The sequence below is a fragment of the Myxine glutinosa genome, chromosome 1, assembly GCF_964187855.1.
Source record: "Myxine glutinosa chromosome 1, kmMyxGlut1.1, whole genome shotgun sequence".
NCBI lineage: Eukaryota > Metazoa > Chordata > Myxini > Myxiniformes > Myxinidae > Myxine > Myxine glutinosa.
The window spans coordinates 323713229-323739187 of NC_136261.1; the positions used below are offsets into that span (position 1 = coordinate 323713229).

Consider the following 25959-nt stretch of genomic DNA (forward strand, 5'->3'; position numbering starts at 1 on the left):
TTGTTCTGTCCCTGGGTTAATTAAGACTGTAGGTAAGCTAGCGTTGCACTGTGTATCTAATATCTTCTGTAAATAAACGTGACTGCTTTCTTCCTGCTTATATGTGTAAATAATAAATCCAATTACTCTTCTGTACGTCTTCTTCCTCTTTGTATTCGGTCGCTTTAGAGTTTTCCCGATTGAATAGCGGTGGCGCGATCCGGCCAAAGTTTGGGGCAAATCGGGTATTAGTCGGGGAATAACTGTTCGGTCGCGGTTACACCACCGCTCGGTCAAAATAACATCTTTAACCGCGTCCGTAACAATTGGTGTCTGGGAGTGAGATACGGACCCGAAGCGCGCTTAACGCGCTCAAAATTACAAGCAGTTGGAAATTGTTGTGTTGTTTTACAAAAACCCGAATTTTGAAATCGCGCCATGGCTGGTCAAGGCGATCAGATGCCGGTGGGTGAGCTAGAGGAGGGGTTAGGAGTAACCCAGGATCAGAGGGACGAAGTAGAGGAGAACATGGGCAATGTGGTTGAGGGAGTATCAGATGCACAAAATGGCGCGCTCGCGCACGTGGTTGAAGGGTCCCAAAATAGCGGCGCCACGGAGGGCGAGCCCGCGGTGGCGGCTGGGGACGCTGGGCAAACCGGGTTTGACCTCAGATTATTCTTGACCCAACTGATGGCAAAAATGGATGCTCAGGGTGAGCGATTGGAGGGCCAAATGGGGGTAATGGGGAACCGGATGGATGCTCAGGGTGAGCAATTGTGGGTAATGAGGGACGAAGCGAGGGGTACCGGTGAGGGATTAGAAAAAAAATTTGAGGGGTTAGACAATGGGATAAAAGAGGTGAAAAATGGGTTAATGGGGTTAGAAAATAGGATGGAAGACAAATTGCGGGAAATAGGGGAGCAATCCGCCCGGGAAATCGAACAGATGGGGAACCAGATAGAGGAGGTGAAAATCGGGTTAGAAAGTAAATTGGATGCTCAGAGGGATGAATTGGGACAGATGAGGGGAGCATCTACAAAAGAGAGGGAGGAGATGAAAGAGGAGATACGATGAGGTGTAAGTGAGGAGGTCTCGGGGGTACGCGAGGAGGTAAAGCGAGGTGAAAAGCTTATAGAGAAAGAGGTGAGGAATAATACGGCTAGGTTACAGGGGGGAATAGAGGGTTTGACGAAGGGAGTAGAACAGCTGACAGAGGAACAAACGGAGTTAGTGGAGCAGGTTCAAAGGAACACTGCAGTACTAGGAGGGTTAAAAGCTACACAAAAAGACATTAAGAACGAATTAATAGCAACACAAAAGGAATGTCAGATGGTACATGAGGGGTTGACGAAGAAGTTGGAGGAGGTGACAGAAGTAATGGAGACGAAGGACCGAGAGGTGAGGACGCACATAGAAATGGTTAAAGTGGCGTTAGAGGAAGAGATAGAGGGGGCGCACCGAGAGATGAAGGAAGTAAAGGAAAAATTAGAGGAAGTGGAAGAAGAGGTGAGTGAAATTAAGAAGAGACGGACAGAAACTAAGAGAGAAATACAGGAGGAGGTGATGGAATTAGTACAAGGTCGGTGCTCAACTCATAATGTGATGCTCACTAACCAAATAAAGAGTTTGCAGGTGGCGAAAGAGGTGCGGAGACGAGGTGCCAAGGTGAGTGGCGATATACGCGGAAATGTATATGATGTGAGGGGAGCTTCAGTCGGCTTGGGGGTTGTTGTGGACCCGGGTGTTCGTGAGAGGCCGTTGGTGAAGTGTGCGACAGGTCTGGTGTGCGAAAAAAGAGGTGTGCGAGAATGTTCGACCATGGGGTGTGTGAGGAAAAAGTGCGCGCCAAGGAGTGAGTGTGCTGTCAAGAATGAGTCGGTCGAAGCGCGTGTGCGAGGGAGCACATGGAAGTGCGGTGTGGTGAGTGTTGCGGAGGAAGTAACGAAAGAGTGTGCGCAAGAGGATGCGTGAGAAAGGTGTGTAACGGACAGGTGCATGAGGAAAGAGTGCGCTGTCAAGAGTAAGGGAGAATGCACGCCTGTGGTGAGTGTTACAGAGGAAGTAACGGGAGAGTGTGCGCAAGAGTGTGCGCGAGAAAGGTGTGTAACGGACAGGTGCATGAGGAAAGAGTGCGCTGTCGAGAGTAAGGGTGAGTGCGCTGTCAAGAGTGGTGGTGAAAGTAGTGAGAGTGACACGGAGCGTGAGTTGGTTGTGACAGGTGAGCGAGGATGTACACCTGGAATGGAAGGATGCACACCTGGAAGGGTAGAGCGTGTGGGAATGCACACTGGAATTGGTCGTGAGGCACGTGGTTGGGTGTGCGAGTGAGAGCACACCTGTGATTGTCACAGAGGAGGTGACCGAGGAGGGGGCGCGAAGAGGTGTGTTGGTGAGGTGTGCGAACGGCGAATGTGTGCCAAAGTGTTCAGTGGTCAGGTGTGTGACCAAGTCTGTGAGTGGAATGAGTGTACCTGGGTGTGTTAGAGAAGGTGCAATGACCAAGAGCAGGGAAACAGCTGGATGTATGAGCAAGGAAGGGGTAGCGTATGCGTGTAAGCATGCAGGTGAGGCATCGACGGTAACCGGGTTAGCGGTTAGAGCGACTTATAGCCGAATCGGGCCCTCGGTGCGTGCCGGGCTTCGCGTGCCGTGAGAACCAGCGGGGATCCGAAGCACGGCGGGTTCGAAAGGACCGCCGTACATGATCCACGCTGGGCCGCGCTGGGAACGGCCGCGTCCGTGCTCCGCTAGGCGGAACGGGCAGCCCGATAGGAAGGGTCGTCATGGCGACCCCTTTTTGTTAAGGCGTTCCGGCAGGTCGAGATCGGGCAATTGGATGGCTCCGCGCCGAGGTGGTGCGTGGGATCTCGTCCCGGGTAAACCTTCTTCCCTGCACCGAATGTCGGACGCTTCCAGCCGCCGGCACCAAACAACCCGCATTCATTGCTCGGCTGTACGAAGCCGAGCTTTAGAAGTGAATTGGCGCACCGAGAGGCATTAGTAAGTAGACTGTAATGACGAGGATAGTGTTTTGGCCCCGAAATTAGAAAAACAAAATTTGATGATTGGCAAAGGATTGGCAGAGTGATGATTGGTAATGGTAGTGATTGGCAGATGATTGGCAAAATTTTTGATTGGCTGAAATTTGGTGAGCAAAATTGATAGTGGGACCTCCCCGATGTGGTGGGATGGGCAATCCACCATCCCTCACGGGGGGGGGCAAAGGAGCACTAGATTATGGGGTTTATGGCAGTGAAAACTAGCCCGGGTGGGTTAGGATATTGTGTGTAGGGCCCTAGAAGATGACATTAGGCAACGTTAAGATTAGTTAGTGACAAGGATACCTGTAGTGGGGACGCAGGTAGATTAGTGTGGATTATAATGACGAGGGAGCGCAATAGTTTAAAGGGGCGACTGGGAAGCGCAAGTTTCAGAGGGGAGTAGGTAGTTCAGATGATGCCGTGTGAGTGTTGGAGGTGTATTGAGAAGTGTATTGTGAAAAGTGTGTGAGGAACAGGTGTGATTGCACAGGTGTGCAACTGGACAGGTGGATGGAGCAGTGTTTGAGTGATGGTGATGGTGAGGTGTGTTGTGTTGACCAACTGGTCCAGGAAGAGGAGGAGGGTGCAGGTGGCACCAGGGGTGAGTGCACAGGTGTGCAACAACAGGTATGAGGAACAGGTGTATGATAAATGGTTGTGTGGAAGACATGGAGTGAGGAATATCTGGAGTATTGGAATGGATGGTCGTGGAGTGAGTATGGTGGAAGTTGTGGAGTGGAGTGGATGGTGCGAAGGTGTGAATGGGGGAAGGATGGACCCCCATCACGAATACCCGGGGCGGGTAGTGTAAGTGTTAGGTAGAGGGTATAGGTAAATTGTGGTTGGATATTGGCATCTGTGGTGCGGGTGAGAGAATGGCATTTGGATGGGTGCATTAGTGTTGTAGAAATGGCTGGGCGTGTAGCCTGTTAGTGTGTGCAGTTGGTTTGGGCACTCCACCACTGTAAGGATGTCGGCCAGGTGAGGCCGCAGGTGGGCTCTGGGAGCCGGTAGTTGTGGATGGGGCCCGAGGATCCGGAGGACGGACCCGGGTAGCCCAGTGCCAGAGGGCACCAAGGGGTGACAGAGCCAGGAGGGGCCTTCCCCAGTTAGTTAGGTTAGGGTGAGGAGCTAGGTAAGCTCGGGTGGCAACTGCAGTGGTGGAGGTGTGCAGGTGGGTAGACCTGCTGGGAGAGCTACACGTCGCAGCCCAGAAATTGTGCAAGGGCACCGGGAGATGAATCGGGGGAGTGAGACCCCAAATTGAGAAGCACCACAGTTTGGTCAATGGGAATTGGTTTTTAGAACCCATAGTGTAAGTGGCCAATGGATTGGCAGGGAAAGACCCCGGGTAGTGTAAAGTGTGTTAATGTCATTTAGAGGATAGTTAGGATTGGAGTCTCCTCGCACCATCTGCATCCACTCACCTGAGGTGACAGGTACTCCGCACCATGCCATGTTTTGATTATTTTTTATGATGCAAATGTTTGGATTGTGAGACGCATCATGACGTGGGTGTGACATTGTGCTTGTGTTCCATCTCTTCCTCCTTATGAGGATTGATGATGAATTGATGATGGCAAATTTTGGATAGTGGGGGAGTGAAGACGAATTTGGTATAAGGGAAATAAGGGGAAGACGCGACGGTAGCGACGGATTGGTAATGTGTAGATTTTGTACATATGGGGTAAGGGCAAGGGTAGTGTAGGTGACAGGGGGGTGACGTACGGTAGGGACGAGCTTTCTCACTTCGCCCTCCATACGCATTTCGCCTTGCATTGCCTTATTGATGTGTACCCTTGTGACCTTACCCCTCGCTCATTTGTCTCTTTTGTCTCCCACATGACCTGTGCGCCATTGGGCGCCGAGGGGAGCGTGCGTGGGTCGGCCATTGTGCGCCCGAAATTCCCAGAACCAGCTGTCTGCATCGATGCACCACATGATGGACCACATGCCTGTGGCCGAGCACCACGTCTGGACCCCATGGGTTGGGGCATGGCCCCTCTGCTGGAACCGGCCATGAAGGCCCGAAATCTTGCTGGCGGACCTTGGCCACAGGGCACCGATGCCCCACAGGTGAACCACACGTAGTCGGCCCTGTGGGCCATAAATAAAGAAAATAAAAAAGGACACATTGGGTGCATTTTTCAGTTCAAATAGGCCGCCAGTAAGAAAAGCAAAAGAAAAAGACAACATCTGGAAGAACAAATAATAATAGCCAGCAGAGGGAGCCGAAGAGCAAGAGACCACCTGCAGGGTTAGGGGTTGTTGATTTATTTTTATTATTGAACATGCATTGAACACTGATGAACTGTGGTGACTGCACCGATTGGTGCTTGAGGGTGTGTTGGTGCGTTTTTGGGTGCTTTCATGGTGCATTGATGCAGAGCAGACTGTCTCCCCCCAGAAAGAACAATTACAGGTCCTGGGTTAGTTTTGTAAATAAAAGCAGAGTCATTGTAAATAATGCTCCCCACCGTCAGTGTGTAGTCTGAAGACCATTCCACAATTCGGTTAACTGTGGGCGTAAGTCTGTTAGGCAGGGTGCAATGGAGCAGCGGGTCACATTTATTTATGTTTTAAAAACTGTCGCACTCAGGGTCAGGTTAAAAGTAGAGGGAACTACACCTACGTGTCACACTAAATAAAAAGTTGTAGGCCCGGGCCGTGCCTAAGAGGAGGAGGGTGCAGTGTTGCGGATATGAGGACTGTATTTTTTTTTGATTGTGTGTATTATTATTATTGTTATTATTATTCTGCACCTCCTGCCTCCGGAGCTGTGTAAAGGTCAAAGGGCGTCCCATAATTAGTCCATAAAGCATCCACACCACAGCCAATCATAGAATACCCCTGTTCAATAGTTATATCTTATTATGTGTTTTAGGGTAAGGCTGTGTCTCCCATTAATTGAAATACTCCATTGCACCAGTGAAAGAGATAGATTCCCTTCATTCCCACTCCCAAAACTTCCATTCCCCCTTTTCGTCAATTGCCAACTGCATTTTGGGCGGTTTTCTCTTCATCCACCATTGGCCACGAGGCAGGGTTGGGGAAGAAAGGCGGGTCCCCACCTCGTCATAAAGGGGAGGAGTGAGTCAGCCCCACTCAACCAACCACGAACAAGGGGTTGGACTTGGAGAGGGTGTGGAGAGAAACATCGAGGAGGTTCGCGAAGGTTTAGGGGTGGGGCCTATATAACCCACGGCAGGGCGTTTCCCAAGAGAGATGAGCTTTTACAGAGAGACGAGAGGGAGTCCAAGGAGTTGAGTCCGAGAGAAGTCCAGAGTTGAGCTGCAGATCGAGCCACCGAAACTGCACCTACTGCAGCTCGAGCCACCGCAACTGCATTTGCTGCAGCTGGAGCCACCGAAACTGCAGCCACAGCAGCGTGAGGCCTGGACGGCAGTTTGGAGCAGGGCCGCGAAGGAGCGGCGGCTGCCCACGAGTCGATCGGCTGCAGGACCAGTCGGACCTCCCTATCCCGCCAGCCATCCATCTCCAGCCAAGTCCTATCATCATTCCCCGCGTGAGTCTGTCCTTGTTTGTTCTGTCCCTGGGTTAATTAAGACTGTAGGTAAGCTAGCGTTGCACTGTGTATCTAATATCTTCTGTAAATAAACGTGACTGCTTTCTTCCTGCTTATATGTGTAAATAATAAATCCAATTACACTTCTGTACGTCTTCTTCCTCTTTGTATTCGGTCGCTTTAGAGTTTTCCCGATTGAATAGCGGTGGCGCGATCCGGCCAAAGTTTGGGGCAAATCGGGTATTAGTCGGGGAATAACTGTTCGGTCGCGGTTACACCACCGCTCGGTCAAAATAACATCTTTAACCGCGTCCGCAACAATATATATATATATATATATATATATATATATATATATATATATATATATATATATATATATATATATATATATTGTTGCGGATCTACCGCTGGCCTTCTCCCCTTACCAAGGGGGGATTAGTCCCCTTGTCTTTGACTGACCTGGCGTGACCCGGGACCTATTACGTCCCTTCCTGACAGTGCTAAATCGGGTTTCAGGACCAAATTCGCTGTTACTTAAGTACTAGCGCTGCCCTGGAAGCGAGGAAATAAGCCCTGCACGAACCACGTGTGTTGGTGATAGGCCGAGCGGTTGCGTACATGTGATCCGCGCCGTTATGGATGGTGGAACCCGATTCAAGCCGTTCTTATTTGTACCATGCTTAGTCAATGAAGAAATCAGAGGTACGATCGAATCAGAAGGAAGAACAGAATTTATTTACACTATGCAATGGTAGAGAAAAGGGGACACAGAGCAGCCTTATACAGTCTTACTTAATACCCAGGACAAACGGGCCCGTCTCACACACACTCACACGGGGATTGCTGATGGGTAGGTTGATGTTCACCAGCGCGTCCAGGGATGGCTCCAGTGCAGCTCTCTCTGGCCCCCGGCACGTCCCTTGGAGATGGAAGTAGGTGAAAGTAGGAGCTCGCCGCGTGTCGTCGGAACGGAGCGGGTTATCACGGGGCGAATGGTAGGGAGCGAACTTTGGCGCGGCTGGCGGTTATTCACTTGCGGCTATGGCCGCGCTTACTCGCGTGGCTGAAAAGCGCTATATGCGTTTCCGGCGCGTCTGGCTGCGCCCGCGTACTTGTACGGTTCAACGCCTATTCTTCTCTCTCTCTGTGCAAGTCCTCAAACAAATCCTTTAAGAGCAGGTCCTTTTGCCACTGCCGTGTGCACGCGAGTCCTCTTATCAAGCTCCCTCTCTGCACTTCCTTTGCAACGCGCTTATCCTCTGCCAGTCCTTTCGAGCAAGTCCTTCCCAACAAGTCCAAGTCTTTTGTAAGTCCTTTCGAGGGCGGGTTATATAGGCACGCCCCGCGAACCTTCTGGAACTCACCAGACGCGCTTCACCACGCCCTCTGACGCCATGCCGCTCGAGCTCTGATTGGCTGGTGGCTCTTACCGTCATCACCTCTGCCGCTCCCGACCTCAACGCCGCCCCCACCTTTTTAGGCCTACCTCGTGTTACTCGACTAGTGGGTAGCCAAATGGGGCGCGGGATGGATTATGCCCATAGAGGTAGAATTGGAGGTGGGAGCAAAATGAATGGGGCCTACTCTCTTGTCTTTACACAACGCAGGTACTAAGAGGGGAAATGGCCTATTCTTACACATACTAAGACGTAACTATACTACAAATGGGCCTATATGTTGCTCGTATTACTAACTATGGGGGGCAAACCTTTAACCTTTAATGCCTTCAATGTGCCAATCTCAAAACCGCAGCAATATACATACATACATACATACATACATACATACATACATACATACATACATACATCTTCTGCAAGGGATCATTAATTTTAATGTGACCTTTAAATGAGATCAAATGTAACAGTGAGTTGACGTCCAACGTGGGTGTAGGCATATTAATTGATGCATTCGTGTCAAATTCCACTTTCTAGTTCGGTATGATCTATTCTCCGTATGATCTATTTTTCAGTAAAACGAGATCCTTTTCAAAGTAATTTCAAGCAACATGGTCCAAGAAAAACATTAACCTTGGTTTGGCCAACAATTTATTCACTTAACCTGCACAATGTCATTTCTTTACACTTGAGCATCATCTTTTGAAAAGCTGTAAAAGTTATTTTCCAGATAAGACATTCCGACAACCCACAGTACGCCAATGAGGCATTCCGATGAAGAAAGCAATAAAAATATGCAGTTTGTGCAAACTTTTACGACTGCAAACTGCTTTTGTTATTGCACTGGTAAGCATCACCTCAGGAATGGCAACTAAAACAGCACAAGTCTCAGTATTGGCAAACATTTGAAAAAAAAAGACTTTTATGGTAATGTTGTGACTAAAATTAGTTTTGAAATGTTGTGGCTAAAATGACTTTTAAAATGTTTTGCTATAAGTGGTTTTCTTTGTTGGTTTAGCTGTTTTGAATTCACCACCGAAACTACTTCTAAAATCAGTCAAAATGTATATTTCCATGACGTTTGAATTTTATTTTTTGCATTTACACATGTATAATGTTGTTGCGGGCAAGCGCGCATACGTGCACGTGACGGGCTTCCTCCTTGCGTGCGTGCGTTCCAGGCTTGCTTGCTTGCATATGTGCGTGCCGGGCTTGCCTGCACTCTACTTGTGTGCACTTGTGTACATTAATTTTCCTTATGTTTTGCTTTCTGATATGTAAATAACCAGCATCTTCTTGTATTCTCCTACCTGCATTTCGGTGCAAAAGGGGCTTCTGCTCCAGGATCTTGTGTCACAGAGGCCCTGAGCCTTCTCCCAGAGCCACTGTTCTGCCTTCCTACGGACAACACGTTCTTCCAAGTGGTGGAAGGCACAGGCACAGGTCGCTTGTTTCTTGCTGGGCAGGATGGTTGTTTGTACGAGGTTGCTTATCAGGTAAGCAAACCACTTTGGAAATAACGCCGATGCTGAAATTTTTATTCTCACATGTATGTATTGCTTAACACCCCTACTTGCTGTTGTGATCAAGCAAAGGTTGCGATGTTTGCAACCTCTGAAAGCATAATTGAAGGAGCCAATTTTGTAATTACAAATTGAATTTGTGGTAGGTCGAGGCAGCGTATTCATTGTGCTCTTTGGTACTTTAATACAAGATGTAGCCTCCATATTTGAAATAGATATGTGCTGATTTGAACCTTTCGTGTTCACATTCTTATAATTGATGTAAAACTACTCTTGCATCTCATCATGTGATTTCCTGTCAAATAGTAAAATTTACACTTCTCCAAGATGACCTTTCATCTCTGAAAAAAGGAATTTGTACCCTGACATATGCTGATGTTTTTTTGGCTGGAATGGCAGGCGGAGGCCGGCTGGTTTGGTCAGTGCTGCCGTAAAATTAACCATTCGCGGAGTTCCCTTTCTCTCTTCATTCCTGCTGTGCTGCAGTTCAGCTTCTCAGAGGAAGGTGAGTGAAAGTGGAAAAAAAAATGAAAGTAATTTAGGATCATTGTTCATCTTGACCCTAACCAAGCAGGGAGCCAAAACGATTTGATATTTTCTTTTGAACATTATCCCTGTTCATTCAAGTTTACAGGATCGACATCCAGCATAAGTAGGTATCTCAGTCGCTCTGTCTGTATTTTATATGTCATTTCCTTTTGGTGCATGTGCAAGCATGCACACTTGGTTTCATTTGTCATTTGATTTTCTCTGCTTTCTCTTTTCTTTTCTCTTGTCTCCCCTCTCTGTCTTCTTTATCTGTCCTCTCTTGGTCTGCTCCAGGATCTTATGTCACAGAGGTCCTGAACCTTCTCCCAGAGCCATCCCTTTCTCTCTCACACTCTGTCTCTCACTATAACCCCATCTTATCTCCCTTTATCGGGCTCTCTCTTTATAGGTCATTTCTCTCTCTATGTAATTTCCCTTTCTCTCACTATAATCGAGATTTCAATATTGGAGTCACCTTTATTCTGCATACAGGTAGTTTGAAAGGCATGATGTCAGGAGGCACAATCCAATAGGAGAGGGATGAGGAAGGATCTCTTGAAGTGAGCGAAGGAGACACACATTGCTTGGAGTTTATGAGCAGGCTGCCTGCTCGCCCTCGTTTTGGGCCTTGGTTCATTGGTGCAAGAACGTATCGGGTCGATGAATAACAAGCATGCTGCTTAGCCCAGACCAAGAAAAACACAAAATCTAAATCGATACAACAAGACGAAGTAAATAAGAATAAGAAGCCATGAACGGATTCGCAATAAGACTTGCAACCCAGATAACAGCCGTCAACAGTTAGACAGCACCAATATGTTCCGGTCTAGTATTCTTTTGCTTTTTAATACACTTGCCTCTCGCTAATGGGAAAACCACATGCACTTGAGAAGAAACTCGAGTATGCCACAGGCAGAGAGTTTGGCAAGCAAAGCAGGATGCCAGACTTGGTTGAATGCCCGATATATGTACAGGTGGATGATTTTGACCTCTGAGATTTAGGCCTCAAACCAATGCTGTTAGAAGAGTCGCAGCATACTCAGAATTGAGTGACTGGGACTTGATCCAAATTTATGATTAAAGATCACACTTTTTGAAAAGATGAAAGAGCACATTCGCAGCCATGATGAATTCCATTGCTTTGATTATACAGTACGTCTTTTGTACGGACTTCCAAATCATGGAAAACACATTATCCAGAAAAAAATGATGTCTGAAAAATAAATAATGGCAGATTTTCCCAAGGTACCTTAGCATACATACATCCTTGAAGGTTCCTTGTGCCCCCTCTAGATATGTATGCAAACAAGAATGACTGCACTGTAGTCACAGCCTGCGACAAAATCTGTTAACGGGCCGATTGGGAAACGCGCATTTAATGCTTATTTAAAAAGTAACTCGACACCTCTCACCCAGGGCAGCCTTCACCACGGTTATATTGGAACAAGCTGATGCGTCACACGGTCAAGGATTGGTTAACTCCAATATGGTGCCGTTCAAAAATTACGTAACACTTTTTTGGGGGGAGCTGCGTACCATGCGTGCTGACAGGCTTGATTAAACCTTACTAATAATTTTCATTTGATGTTGATTAGATTTTTGGGGGTACCTCATCATGAGTAACACTCAACCCAAACAAATCCAATGTAAATTTGACCCAACAAACCCGGTCAGTGTATAATCGGCAGAGGCCTACAGGCCTGATGTCTTAGTCCCACCAGAAAAACAATATGGCGGCCATTTTCTTTTGTCTGGGTGCCATTTTTTTTTTTTTTTTTTTTTTGGGGGGGGCCATGGCCATGGTGGGTGGGGGTCAAGCGACAAATGTGGGTGGGTCTGACAGCTGTCCGACAAATGGGTGCACATTTCAAAAATCGATCCCCAACAAGAACCATAACAACAACAACCATGTGGAGCTCTTGTAGACCTGCGACATGTCGCAGGTAAAAAGCTGGAGATGATTGGAAGTTTTGGTTTGTTGAAAGGTTTATCATCGAATATAGCCAATACGAACTGAGTCGGGTCGGGTTTCGTGGCCAACCTGGTACAATATTGCCAATTTCTCTCTAAAAAGCCAAACATGTTTGCTGAATACCTTGTTTATTCATTCAAAATTGCTCTTAAACATGTTAACACGGGGTTTTCGACAGTGTGTCAGTGAAAACTCCTATCAATGAACTAAGTGGAGTCAGAAATACAATACCGTACTAAAATACGAAACGCGAGTCTTCTCGTTCAGGTTTTCCCATCCGTTCTCACACATACAATTTGTATTCAGTGACTGAATAGGGTGACTCCAAATACACAGAAAATGAAGGGGGTCGATGGTATCAACCCCCAAAGTGGTAAATTATCAGCATGGACATCTTTCTCACATGTGTGACACCTTGTTTTGTTATATAATGTTCACAACAATAAATATAAAAACAAATTTAACTGCATTTTACTACTTCATTCCACATCGAACAGATGGTGCCTGCCATTTGCTGCATTGGAGCAATTTGGGGGGGGGGAGGGTGGGTACAGGTAATTTGATGTTGATGTTGTAATTGATTGTGTAGTGCTATATTCAGTGCATTGAGAAAGTATTCAGACCCCTTCACTTTTTCACATTTTGTTATGTTGCAGCCTTATGCTGAAATCGTTTAAATTCATTTTTTCCCTCATCAATCTACACTCAATACCCCCACAATGAGAGAGAAAACAGGATTTTAGAAAGTTTTGCAAATTTATTAAAAAGAAAAAACTGAAATATTACATTGACATAAGTATTCAGACCCTTAACTCAGTACTTAGTTGAAGCACCTTTGGCAGCGATTACAGCCTCAAGTCTTCTTGGGTATGACGCGAAAAGCTTTGCACACCTGGATTTGGGGATTTTCTGCCAATCTTCTCTGCAGATCCTCTCAAGCTCTGTCAGGTTGGATGGGTACCGTCGGTGGACAGCCATTTTCAGGTCTCTCCAGAGATGTTTGATTGGGTTCAAGTCGGGGCTCTGGCTGGACCACTCAAGGACCTTCACAGAGTTGTCCCTAAGCCACTCCTGCATTGTCTTGGCTGTGTGCTTTGGGTCATTGTGCTGTTGGAAGGTGAACCTTCAGCCCAGTCTGAGGTCCTGAGCACTCTGTTTCAGGTTTTCATTAAGGATATCTCTGTACTTTGCTCTGTTCATTGTTTCCTCAACCCTGACCAGTCCCCCAGTCCCTGCTGCTGAAAAACACCCCCACAGCATGATGCTGCCACCACCATGCCATGCTTCACCGTTGGGATGGTATTGGGCAGGTGATGAGTGGTGCCTGGTTTCCTCCAGACATAATGCTTAGAAATGAGGCCAAACAGTTCAATCTTGATTTCATCAGACCACAGAATCTTGTTTCTCACAGTCTGAGAGTCCATTCGGTGCTTCTTTGCAAACTCCAAGCAGGCTTTCATGTGTCTTTCACCGAGGAGAGGCTTCCGTCTGGCCACTCTGCCATAAAGCCCAGATCGGTGGAGTGTTGCAGTGATGGTTGTCCTTCTGGAAGTTTATGCCATCTCCACACAGGATCTCTGGAGCTCAGCGAGAGTGACCATCGGGTTCTTGGTCACTTCTCTTACCAAGGCCCTTCGCCCCCGATTGCTCAGTTTGGCCGGGTGGCCAGTTCTAGGAAGAGTCCTTGTTGTTCCAAACTTATTCCATTTAAGAATCATGGAGGCCACTGTGCCCTTGGAAACATTCAATGCAGCAGAGATTTTTTTGTCGGCTTCCCCAGATCAGTGCCTTGACTGCAGGCAGTTCCTTTGACCTCGTGGCTTGGTTTTTGCTCTGATATGCATTGTCATCTGTGAGACCTTATATAGACAGGTGTGTGCCTTTCCAAATCATGTCCAATTAATTGAATTTACCACAGGTGGACTCCAATAAAGGTGTAGAAACATCTCAAAGATGATCAAGAGAAATGGGAGGCACCTGAGATAAATTTCAAGTGTCATAGCAAAGGGTATGAATACTTATGTCAATGTGATATATCAGTTTTTTCTTTTTAATAAATTTGCAAAACGTTCTGAAATCCTGTTTTCTCTCTGTCATTATGGGGTATTGAGTGTAGATTGATAAGGGAAAAAAAAGAATTTAAACGATTTCAGCATAAGGCTGCAACATAACAAAATGTGAAAAAATTGAAGGGGTCTGAATACTTTCTGAATGCACTGTATATATCAGCCTGGTGTTGGCTTAGTGGTTAAGGTGCCGCCTTGGGATCCTAGGATCCTGGGTTCGACTCCCGGTCGATCGCTGAATTAATGCCATTGCCATGGGTGTTGACTCAGCCTGTCATCCTTATATATATACATACACATATTTATACACACATATATATACACACATATATATACACACATATATATATATACACATATATATATACACACATATATATACAGTTATATACACATATTTATACACACATATATATATATACACACATATATATACACATATATATACACACATATATATATACACATATATATATATACACATATATATACACACATATATATATATACACATATATATACACACATATATATATATATACACATATATATACAGTTATACACACATATATATATACACACATATACATACACATATTTATACACACATATATATACACACATATATATATACACATATATATACAGTTATACACACATATATATATACACATATATATATATACACATATATATATATACACACATATATATATACACACATATATATATATACATATACAGTATATATATACTAGCTGCGCTCACTTCACCACGTGTCGTTACTGAGGAACGGGCTTATTTTAGCTGAGGATAATGACTGTAATGACTACCTGAGTTGATTTACACCAAACATAATACAAACACAAATTGAATATTTTGTGTTTGCACAAATTTATTTGTCATGTTTGTAATATTCCATTTTTATGAGCAATTTCGGTTGAAGATTTATGGTGAAGAATATATATCATTCAAAAAGGAACCCCTCAGCACATGCATACAGGAGGGGTAGGTGCGGACTGGAAGTTTGGGACGATTACACCTCACCACCACGTAATTCAAAACACCTCACCACTAAGTAATTCAAAACACCTCATCACCAACTAATTCAAAACACCTCACCACCACATAATTCAAAACACCTCACCCCACGTAATTCAAAACACCTCAACCCCACGTAATTCAAAACGCCTCACCCCCATGTAATTTAAAACACCTCACCACCAAGTCATTTAAAACACCTCACCCCCATGTAATTTAAAACACCTCACCCCATGTAATTTTAAACACCTCACCCACATGTAATTTAAAACACCTCACCGCCCATGTAATTTAAAACACCTCACCCCCATGTAACTTAAAATACCTCACCCTCACATAATTTAAAACACCTCACCTTACCTAATTTAAAACACCTCACCACCAAGTAATTTAAAACACCTCACCACCAAGTAATTCAAAACACCTCACTACCAAGTAATTCAAAACACCTCACCACCAAGTAATTCAAAACACCTCACCACCAAGTAATTCAAAGCACCTCACCACCACGTAATTTAAAGCACCTCACCACCACATAATTAAAAACACCTCACCACCACGTCATTTAAAAATACCTCACAACCATGGAAACAAAAGTTTCAGGGAGTAGTTCAGTGACAACACAGACACTGCCCAGATATGTAGATATATAGATAAATGACTGTACCTGAGTTGCTGTTTTGTCGTGTTTTACAGTTTACACCAATCATAATTCAAACAATCATAATGCACAAATGTATTTGTAATATACGTGATATTATATTTTATAAACAATTGAAGTTGAAAAAAAAAAAATTCCCCAAAAAATTAAAAATTTGGAAAAGATTTCCAAAAAATTACCCTTAGGACATACCGACGGGAGAGATAGGTGCATACCAGAAGTTTGGTACGATTTCACAAAAGTTTGAGGGAGTAGTTCAGTGACAACACAACACAAGACAACAGACACTGCACAGATATATATATATATAGTCTGTTTATAATAAACAGACAAAATCTATGGTTTTGAGATTTGCACATATTGGTCATTAAAGGTTAAAGGGTTTCCCCCCATAGTTAGTCCACGAGCAACACGTAGGCCACCTGTAGTATTAGTTAGTCACGTGAAAAAGTAAGTACACCCCATGTAAAGTTTTGACTTTTTCAACATATTTCAGCATACAGCTATTTGATCTTCATTTCAACAATATTGACAGATAAAGGTGATATAATATAACAAATATCATGAAACATTTACATTTTGTAGTCCATTGTATAATTTAAATAAACATAAATGCAAATTTCGCATGTGGTAAAAGTAAGTACACCCCCACATTTATCACTACTTCAAATACCTAAAATTAGAATCAGGTGCACCAGCTCAGGTGCAAATGATGAGAACATCGTTAGAGAGGATCTTGGAGGAACCTGCCTTATTTAAACCTCAGACATTTAGTTTGGTTTGCTCTTTGTTGTTGAAGTGTGCGGCGTCACCATGCGTAGATCAAAAGAGCTCTCTGAGGCCTTCAGAAAGAAGGTTATAGATGCCTACGAGTCTGGGAAGGGAATTAAAAAGATCTCCAAACAATTTGAAATCAATCACTCGACTGTCCGGAAGAGCATCTACAAATGGAGAAGATTCCAAACAACTGCCAACTTGTTCAGGCGAGGCCGCCCCAGCAAGTTCAGCCCGAGAGCAGACCGCAAGATGCTGAAAGAAGTCTCTAAGAACCCCAGAATGTCATCACGGGACCTACAGGTAGCTCTTGCCACTGTTGATGTCAAAGTGCACGAGTCTACCATTAGAAAGAGGCTGCACAAATTTGATCTACATGGGAGGTGTGCCAGGAGGAAACCTTTGCTGTCCAGAAAGAACATCAGGGCAAGACTAAAGTTTGCCAATGAACACGTAGGCAAAGACCAGCACTTCTGGAAGAATGTGCTCTGGACAGATGAGTCAAAGGTAGAGCTATTTGGCCACAGTACCAGAAGACGTGTTTGGCGAAAACCAAAGACAGCATTTGACCACAAGAACCTGATACCAACTGTAAAGCATGGTGGTGGAAATGTTGTGGTTTGGGGCAGCTTTGCTGCATCAGGGCCTGGGCAGCTCACCATCATAGAATCCACTATGAATTCTTCATTGTACCAGAGGGTGCTTGAGGATAATGTGAGGCCATCTGTCGGAGTGTTGAAGCTCAACCGAAGATGGACCTTGCAACATGACAATGACACTAAACATACCAGTAAATCCACCAAGGAATGACTGAAAAGAAAGAAATGGAGGGTTCTGGAATGGCCAAGTCAAAGCCCGGATCTAAATCCCATCGAGATGTTGTGGGGGGATTTGAAACGAGCTGTGCATGCAAGAAACCCCTCAAACATCGCACAGCTGAAATAATTATGCATGGAGGAGTGGGCAAAAATTTCTCCCAGTCAATGTCAGAGACTGGTAGACAGTTATAAGAAACGCCGACTTGAGGTTGTTTCTGCAAAAGGGGGCAATACCACCTATTCGAGCCAAGGGTGTACTTACTTTTTCCACATGCGAAATTTGCAATTATGTTTATTTAAATTATACAATGGACTAAAAAATGTAAATGCTTCATGATATTTGTTATATTATATCACCTTTATCTATCGATATTGTTGAAATGAAGATCAAATAGCTGTATGTTGAAATATGTTGAAAAAGTCAAAACTTTACATGGGGAGTACTTACTTTTTCACATGACTGTATGTCATAGTATGTGTAAGTATAGACCATTTCCCCTCGTAATATCTGCATTGTGTAAAGACATGAGTTTAGGTCCCGGTCATTTTTGCGTCCACCGTCCATTTCCACCTCAATGGGCATAATTGATCCCGCGCCCCATTTGGCTGCCCGCAGCATTTGTTATGATTTGGCTGCCCGCAGCATTTGTTACGCTTTGGCTGCCCGCAGCATTTTGCTGCCCTTTGCTCGCTCATTGGTCGAGTAACACGAGGTAGGCCTGAGAAGGAGGAGGAGCGCGAGGTAGGGGTGGGTGGCGGCGTCAAGGCGGAGCTTCAGAGGCGATGATGGTAAGAGCCACCAGCCAACCAGGGCCTAACGGCATGGCGTGAGGGGTCGTGGAGAGGCGCGTCTGTTAAGTGCTGGAGGGTTCGCGGGGCGTGCCTATATAAGTGATTGCACAAAGCCCTTGAAAAGACTGCACAGGACTTACCAGCAGAACTTTGAGGACTGATTTGCACGAGAGGACTTACAAGCAGGACTGATTTGCACGAGAGGACTCGTTGGAAAAGGGCGTGATAAGCGAAGGACTCGCAAGGGGAGAGCGCACGTGAGAGGTCTTGTTGATCAAGAGGACTTTGAAGAACTTGATTCACATCGCTCGCTTTGGAGGCATTGCACTATATCTCGAGTTTCACGTACACGCCAGAGGAAAGGCAGCCAGATGCGCCGGTGGCGAATAGCGCTTACTTCAGCCACGCGAGTGAGCGCGGCAATAGCCGCCAGTGATCACCGCTAACCGCCGACGTCCGCTCCCTACCAAATCGCTCCGTATTAACCCTTGTGCGCCAAACGACACGCGGAGAGCTCCTGCCTTCTCTACTTACCATCTGTACGGGACGAGCCGGAGACCGGAGGGAACTGCACGAGAGCCATCCTTGGACGCGGACCATCACCCTGCAGCTGCAAGCCCCGTGTGAGTGTGTGAGACGGGCCCGTTTGTCCTGGGGATTAAGTTAAGACTGTTTTAAGGCTGCACTGTGTCTTCTTCTTCTGGAATCATTGTAAATAGTGTAAATAAACCTGTTCTTCCTTTTTCCCATTCGACTGCTTTTGTGATTTATCCATTTGACTAAGCATGGCACGAATAAGATCGCTAGAACCGGGGTCACAATATAAACGGCACGGATCGCGTGTACGCACCGCTCGGCGTCTCAGCACGCATGATTCGTGCGGGGCTTATTTCCTCGTTTCAGGGCAGCGCGAGTAATTAGGTAATAGTGATTCTAGTCCTAAGACCCTATTTCGTGCTGTCCGGGAAGGACGTCATAGGTCCCAGGTCCCGTCGGCCAGTCAAAGACAAGGGGACTAATCCCCCCTTGGTAAGGGGAGAAGGCCGGCGGCGAGATCCACAACAATATATATATATATATATATACGTATATATATATATATATATATATATATATATATATATATATATATATATATATATATATATATATATATATATATATATATATATATATATATATATATATATATATATATATATATATATATATATGTATATATATATATATATATATATATATATATATATATATATATATATATATATATATATATATATATATATATATATATATATTGTTATAGATCGCGGTTAAGATGTTATAGACCGAGCGGTGGTGTAAGACCGCGACCTAACAAAACTCACCCGATTCCACCCGAACTTTGGCCGTATCGCACCGTAGCTGCCCAATGGGGAAAAGACAAAGGCGACGAATGCAAAGAGGAAAAAGAAGGCAAAGAAAGGTTTGGAAATACGACTGAATTTATTGGCTATTTACACACAAGCAAAAAGGAAGCAATCAAGGTTTATTTACAACACATAAGACGCAGGTGACACAGGGAAAATACTAGCTTATACAGACTTAATTAACCCAGGACAGAACAAACAAAAGACGGACTCACGCGGGGAATTGCAGGAGGTGGATGGCTGGAGGTGAACGCTTGGTGGAGCCAACGCGGAGCTTGGTGGAGCTGAACGCTTGGTGGAGCCAACGCGGAGCTTGGTGGAGCTGAACGCTTGGTGGAGCCAACGCGGAGCTTGGTGGAGCTGAACGCTTGGTGGAGCCAACGCGGAGCTTGGGGGATTGGTGTGACGGGTTCTCTCTCCTTCCTTAGTCCCACCCAGTCCAACAACTTCCTCTCGTGCTTCAGGACTCTTTCTCTTTCTTTCTTGGTCCCTCACTCTTTACCACCGACTCCTCACCGCAACCAACGCAACCACTTGACCACCACCTCTACTGACTGACTCTTCACCACTCTGCACTTGACGACCGACTCCCAACCAACTCAGACCAACTCAAAGTCCAACTCCAGGCCTTTCTGTCTTCTGCTCTCCTCTGTAAAAACGCATCTCTCTTGGCCACACCCCTGCCTTGGGTTATATAGGCCCCCGCCCCTCAACCTTTGCGAACCTCCCCGGCCGCTCTTCCTCCGCCCTCTGTAGCCAAACCCCTGGCTCATGGTTGGTCGAGCGGGGCTGGTTCACTCCTCCCCTCTCTGACGAGGTGGGGAAACGCCTTCCTTCCCCCAACCCTGCCTCGTGGTCAATGGCGGCAATTGGATCGGAGGTAATATGGGCAATCGAGGGCTCAGCGGTGACGAGAGGGGATGTAATATGGGATGGAGATTTTGGGGATGGGAAGGAAAGGGGATCTATTCTCTTTCACTGGTGCAATGGAGTATTTCAATTAATGGAAGACACAGCCTTACGCTAATACACATAATAAGGATATAACTGTCAAAAGAAAGGATATATCGTGTCCTGCATGTATGTTTTATGGACTAACTACGGAAACGCCCTTTGACCTTTATACAACCACAAACGGAGGGAGGAGGGGTGATATTTTACAACAACCTTTTACAACAACATTTTACCACAACAACAAAATAAAAAAAACATTCTCATATCCACAACACTGCACCCTCCTCCCCTTAGGCACGTCCCGGGCCTATTACTTTTACCTTAGTGTGGCATGTAGGTGTAGTTCCCTCTACTTTTAGCCTGACCCTGAGTGCGACAGTTTTAAAACATAAATAAATGTGTCCCGCTGCTCCATTGCACCCTGCCTAACAGACTTACGCCCACAGTTAACCGAATTGCGGAATGGTCTTCAAACTACACACTGACGGTGGGAAGCATTATTTACAATTGACGCTATTTTTATTTACAAAACTAACCCAGGACCTGTAATTGTTCTTTCTGGGGGGAGGACAGTCTGCTCTGCATCAATGCACCATGAAAGCACCTATAACGCACCAACACACCCTCAAGCACCAATCAGTGCAGTCACCACTGTTCATCAATAAAATAAATCCAACAAACCCAAACCCTGCAGGTGATCTCTTGCTCTTCGGCTCCCTCTGCTGGTTATTATTTGTTCTTCCAGATGTTGTCATTCTTTTGCTTTGCTTACTGGCGGCCTATTTTCAATAAAGTGTGCCCAATGTGTCCTTTTTTTATTTGATTTTATTTATGGCCCACAGGGCCGACTAGTGTGGTTCACCTGTGGGGCATCGGTGCCCTGTGGCCAAGGTCCGCCAGCAAGATTTCGGGCCCTCATGGCCGGTTCCAGCAGAGGGGCCTTGCCCCAACCCATGGGGTCCATAAGTGGTGCTCGGCCACTGACATGTGGTCCATAACGTGGTGCATCGATGCAGACAGCTGGTTCTGGGAATTTCGGGCGCACAATGGCCGACCCACGCACGCTCCCCTCGGCGCCCAACGGCGCTCAGGTCCTCATGTGGGAGACAAAAAGGGGGGACAAGACAGATGAGCGAGGGGTAAGGTCTCAAGGGTACACGTCAAAAAGGCAATGCAAGGCAAAATGCGTACGGAGGGCGAAGTGAGAAAGCTCGTCCCTACCGTACGTCACCCCCCTGTCACCTAGCCTACCCTTGCCCTTACGCCATATGTACAAAATCTACACATTACCAATTCGTCACTACTGTCACGTCTTCCCCATATTTCCCCTATACCAAATTCGTCACCACAATCCCTCTACTTCAAAAATTTGCCATCATCAATTCATCATCAATCCTCATAAGGAGGAAGAGATGGAATTACGCACAATGTCACACCCACGTCATGATGCGTCTCACATTCCAAACATTTGCACAGTAAAAATAATTAAACATGGCATGGTGTGGAGTACCTGTCACCTCAGGTGAGTGGATGCAGATGGTGCGAGGAGATCCTTCATCCTAACTATCCTCTAAATGATTTTAACACACTTTACACTACCCGGGTTCTTTCTCCGGCCAAACCATTGGCCCTCTTACACTATGGGTTCTAAAAACCAATTCCCATTGGCCAAACTGTGGTGCTTCTCAATTTGGGGTCTCACTCCCCCGATTCATCTCCCGGTGCTCTAGCACAATTTCTGGGCTGCGACGTGTACCTCTCCCAGTGGGTCTACCCACCTGCACACCTCCACCACTGCAGTTGCCACCCGAGCTTACCTAGCTCCTCACCCTAACCTATCTAACTGGGGCAGGCCCCTCCTGGCTCTGTCACCCCACTCGGTGCCCTCTGGCACTGGGCTACCCGGGTCCGTCCTCCGGATCCTCGGGCCCCATCCACAACAACTACTACCGGCTCCCAGAGCCCACCTGCGGCCTCACCTGGCCGACATCCTCACAGTGGTGGAGCGCCCAACCAACTACACACACTAACAGGCTACACGCCCAGCCATTTCCACAACACCAACGCACCCATCCACATACCATTCTGTCACCCGCACCACAGATGCCAATATCCAACTACAATTTACCTGTACCCTCTACCTAACACTTACACTACCCGCCCCGGGTATCCGTGATGGGGGTCCACTCTTCCCCCATTCACACCTTTGCACCATCCACTCCACTCCACAATTTCCACCATTCTCACTCCACTACCATCCATTCCACTACTCCATACCATTTATTCCATACAACCACATACACCTGTTGTTGCACACCTGTGCAATCCTACCTGGTGCCACCTGCACCCTCCTCCTCTTCCTGGACCAGTTGGTCAACACAACACACAATCACCACTACTCCCTCATACACTGCTCCACACACCTGTTCAGTTGCACACCTGTGCAATCACACCTGTCCAATTCTCACCTGTTCAATCCTCACACACACGGCATCATCTCAGCTAACTACTCCCTTCTGAAACTTGCGCTTCCCAGTCGTCCCTTTAAACTATTGCGCTCCCACGTCATTATCATCCACACTAATCTACCTGCGTCCCCACTACAGGTATCAGTCACTAACTAACCTTAACGTTACCTAATGTCAATCTCTTCTAGATCCCTACAATATAACCTAACCCACCCGGGCTAGTTTTCACTGCCATACACCCCATAAACTATAGCTCCTTTGCCCCACGTCTGTGAGGGATGGTGGATTTGCCATCCCACCACATCGGGGGTCTCTCACTATCAATTTTGTACACCTAAATTCCAACCAATCAAAAATTTTCCATTTACTGCCAATTCTACCCACTATTATAAATTTCGTATCAAATCACTACCATCATCGTCCGTCTACTTATTACATCCTCTCGGTGCGCCATGACATCATTAAACTCGGTTTCGCAAAGCCGAGCAATGAATTCGGGTGGTTTGGTCGCCTGCAGGTTGAATCCGTCCGGCTTTCGGTTCAAGGGAGGTGGTTTGGTTGGACCGAGATTCCACGCACCATCTCAGCGCGGCACCTTGCGGTCCCGGGCCCGATGGCTCCATCTCCCCCGGTCGGAACCCCGTCCCCACGAGGGGGCACCGTTCCGCTTCCTCCCACTCGCCCTCGAACCGGACCGGTCGCCTCGCCCGACAAAGCCCGGACTCGACCGTGCGGGGCGGGGCCAAGCCCGAATCGGCAACGACGCTTCGAAGAGAAACGACGCAGCTTCGATCGACGCCGGGCCTCGCACCCAACCAAGCACCCCTCGCACCGAGTGCTCGCATCGGCTATCCGTCGCTCTAACCACTAAACCGGTTACCATCGACGCTTCACTTGCATGCTTACAAGCATACGCTACCCCTTTCACCCTCACAAAACCTGGCGTTCCAACGCCGTCCGTACATTCCACCAACGCTCTCTCTGTTACACACCACACCTCTTGCGCACACTTCGGTCCACACCTCTCCTCCGTTACGTCCTCCGTAACACTCACCATGGGCGTGCACTCCGTATTGCTCTCACTCCCTGTGTCACACCCCGTACACACCGACGTGCTTTCTCGCTCGCACTCGGTTTCACTCCCACACTTTATAACACACCCACTCGCCGACGCACACTTTTTCCTCCCACGCGTGCCATTTCCACTCACTCGGGACCCTTCACCAACGCCCGGGTGCTTCCTCGATCCCAAGCGCGCGAAAATTCTTTTGTCGCTAAACATCCTCTTACAAAATCTACCCGCACAATATACAGCACGACTCACCTGGGGGATCCTTTTCTCCACGCGAACCTGCAAACTTCCATTCGGGTTAAGCACAGCATCGTGATGTGAGCAGGGACTTTGTACATAATCCATTTCTCCCTGCAATTCCCGGGTTACCTCCGTCATCTCTTCAATTTTAATTCCCGCTACTGCTTTTTCTTTATTCACCTCGGTGACCGTTGGCTTTAATAAAACACCCTCCTCTACCTCAGCGGTCGCCGGCTTTTCCCAACACCGTGTCGCGATTTCTACCCCCGTCATTGTACCCGTGCTTTTCTCCGCTTCGCTCAACCAGCGCTTTTCGACTCGCGTTACCTCGTCGTGCACCCCTGGGACCCTTTCGCCCAACTTGCGGTCTCTGTCCCTCTGCTCCCTTTCCTCCCTATCGGCCCTCATTCCGTTTATTGTTGCTTCAATTTTATTACTCAATCTCTCCCCCTCTATTCTCAGCATCTCGGTGAATTGCGCCATGAAGTCCCCCACATCAAAGCCCGCTGGTAGTGGTACGGTCACGGGCGCGGCAAAATTTGGTGCCGCTACACCCACATGCGTGAGGACGCCATTTTGTGCACCTGATACACCCTCAACCACACCTTCTTTACTCTCCTCCACCATTTTTTTTCCTAAGTCCTGGGTCGATTCTACCCCGTCTATCTCTCCCACCGGCATCCCGTCGCCTTGAACAGCCATGGCGCGATTTCCACAAAATTCAGGTTTTGTAAAACAAAACAAATTTCGGCCGCTCCAAATTTTAACCAAATTTTTTTTTTCCTCTATTCGTTTTTTTTTAAAAATTTGGTCGGGCCTCGAATCCCACTCCCAGACACCAATTGTTATAGATCGCGGTTAAGATGTTATAGACCGAGCGGTGGTGTAAGACCGCGACCTAACAAAACTCACCCGATTCCACCCGAACTTTGGCCGTATCGCACCGTAGCTGCCCAATGGGGAAAAGACAAAGGCGACGAATGCAAAGAGGAAAAAGAAGGCAAAGAAAGGTTTGGAAATACGACTGAATTTATTGGCTATTTACACACAAGCAAAAAGAAAGCAATCAAGGTTTATTTACAACACATAAGACGCAGGTGACACAGGGAAAATACTAGCTTATACAGACTTAATTAACCCAGGACAGAACAAACAAAAGACGGACTCACGCGGGGAATTGCAGGAGGTGGATGGCTGGAGGTGAACGCTTGGTGGAGCCAACGCGGAGCTTGGTGGAGCTGAACGCTTGGTGGAGCCAACGCGGAGCTTGGTGGAGCTGAACGCTTGGTGGAGCCAACGCGGAGCTTGGTGGAGCTGAACGCTTGGTGGAGCCAACGCGGAGCTTGGTGGAGCCAACGCGGAGCTTGGGGGATTGGTGTGACGGGTTCTCTCTCCTTCCTTAGTCCCACCCAGTCCAACAACTTCCTCTCGTGCTTCAGGACTCTTTCTCTTTCTTTCTTGGTCCCTCACTCTTTACCACCGACTCCTCACCGCAACCAACGCAACCACTTGACCACCACCTCTACTGACTGACTCTTCACCACTCTGCACTTGACGACCGACTCCCAACCAACTCAGACCAACTCAAAGTCCAACTCCAGGCCTTTCTGTCTTCTGCTCTCCTCTGTAAAAACGCATCTCTCTTGGCCACACCCCTGCCTTGGGTTATATAGGCCCCCGCCCCTCAACCTTTGC

General features: G+C 46.8%; 1 protein-coding gene across 4 annotated transcripts in view; it reads left to right on the plus strand.

The window, feature by feature from the left end:
- Positions 1 to 25959, plus strand: part of NUP155 (nucleoporin 155) — a 387607-nt gene that overhangs the window by 224735 nt on the left and 136913 nt on the right. For all 4 annotated transcript variants that reach the window (XM_078769705.1, XM_078769706.1, XM_068096685.2 and 1 more), the window contains 2 exons: positions 9276 to 9442; positions 9869 to 9974. In XM_078769705.1, the coding sequence (XP_078625831.1) occupies positions 9276 to 9442; positions 9869 to 9974 (273 nt within the window). The remainder of the gene's footprint in view (positions 1 to 9275; positions 9443 to 9868; positions 9975 to 25959) is intronic.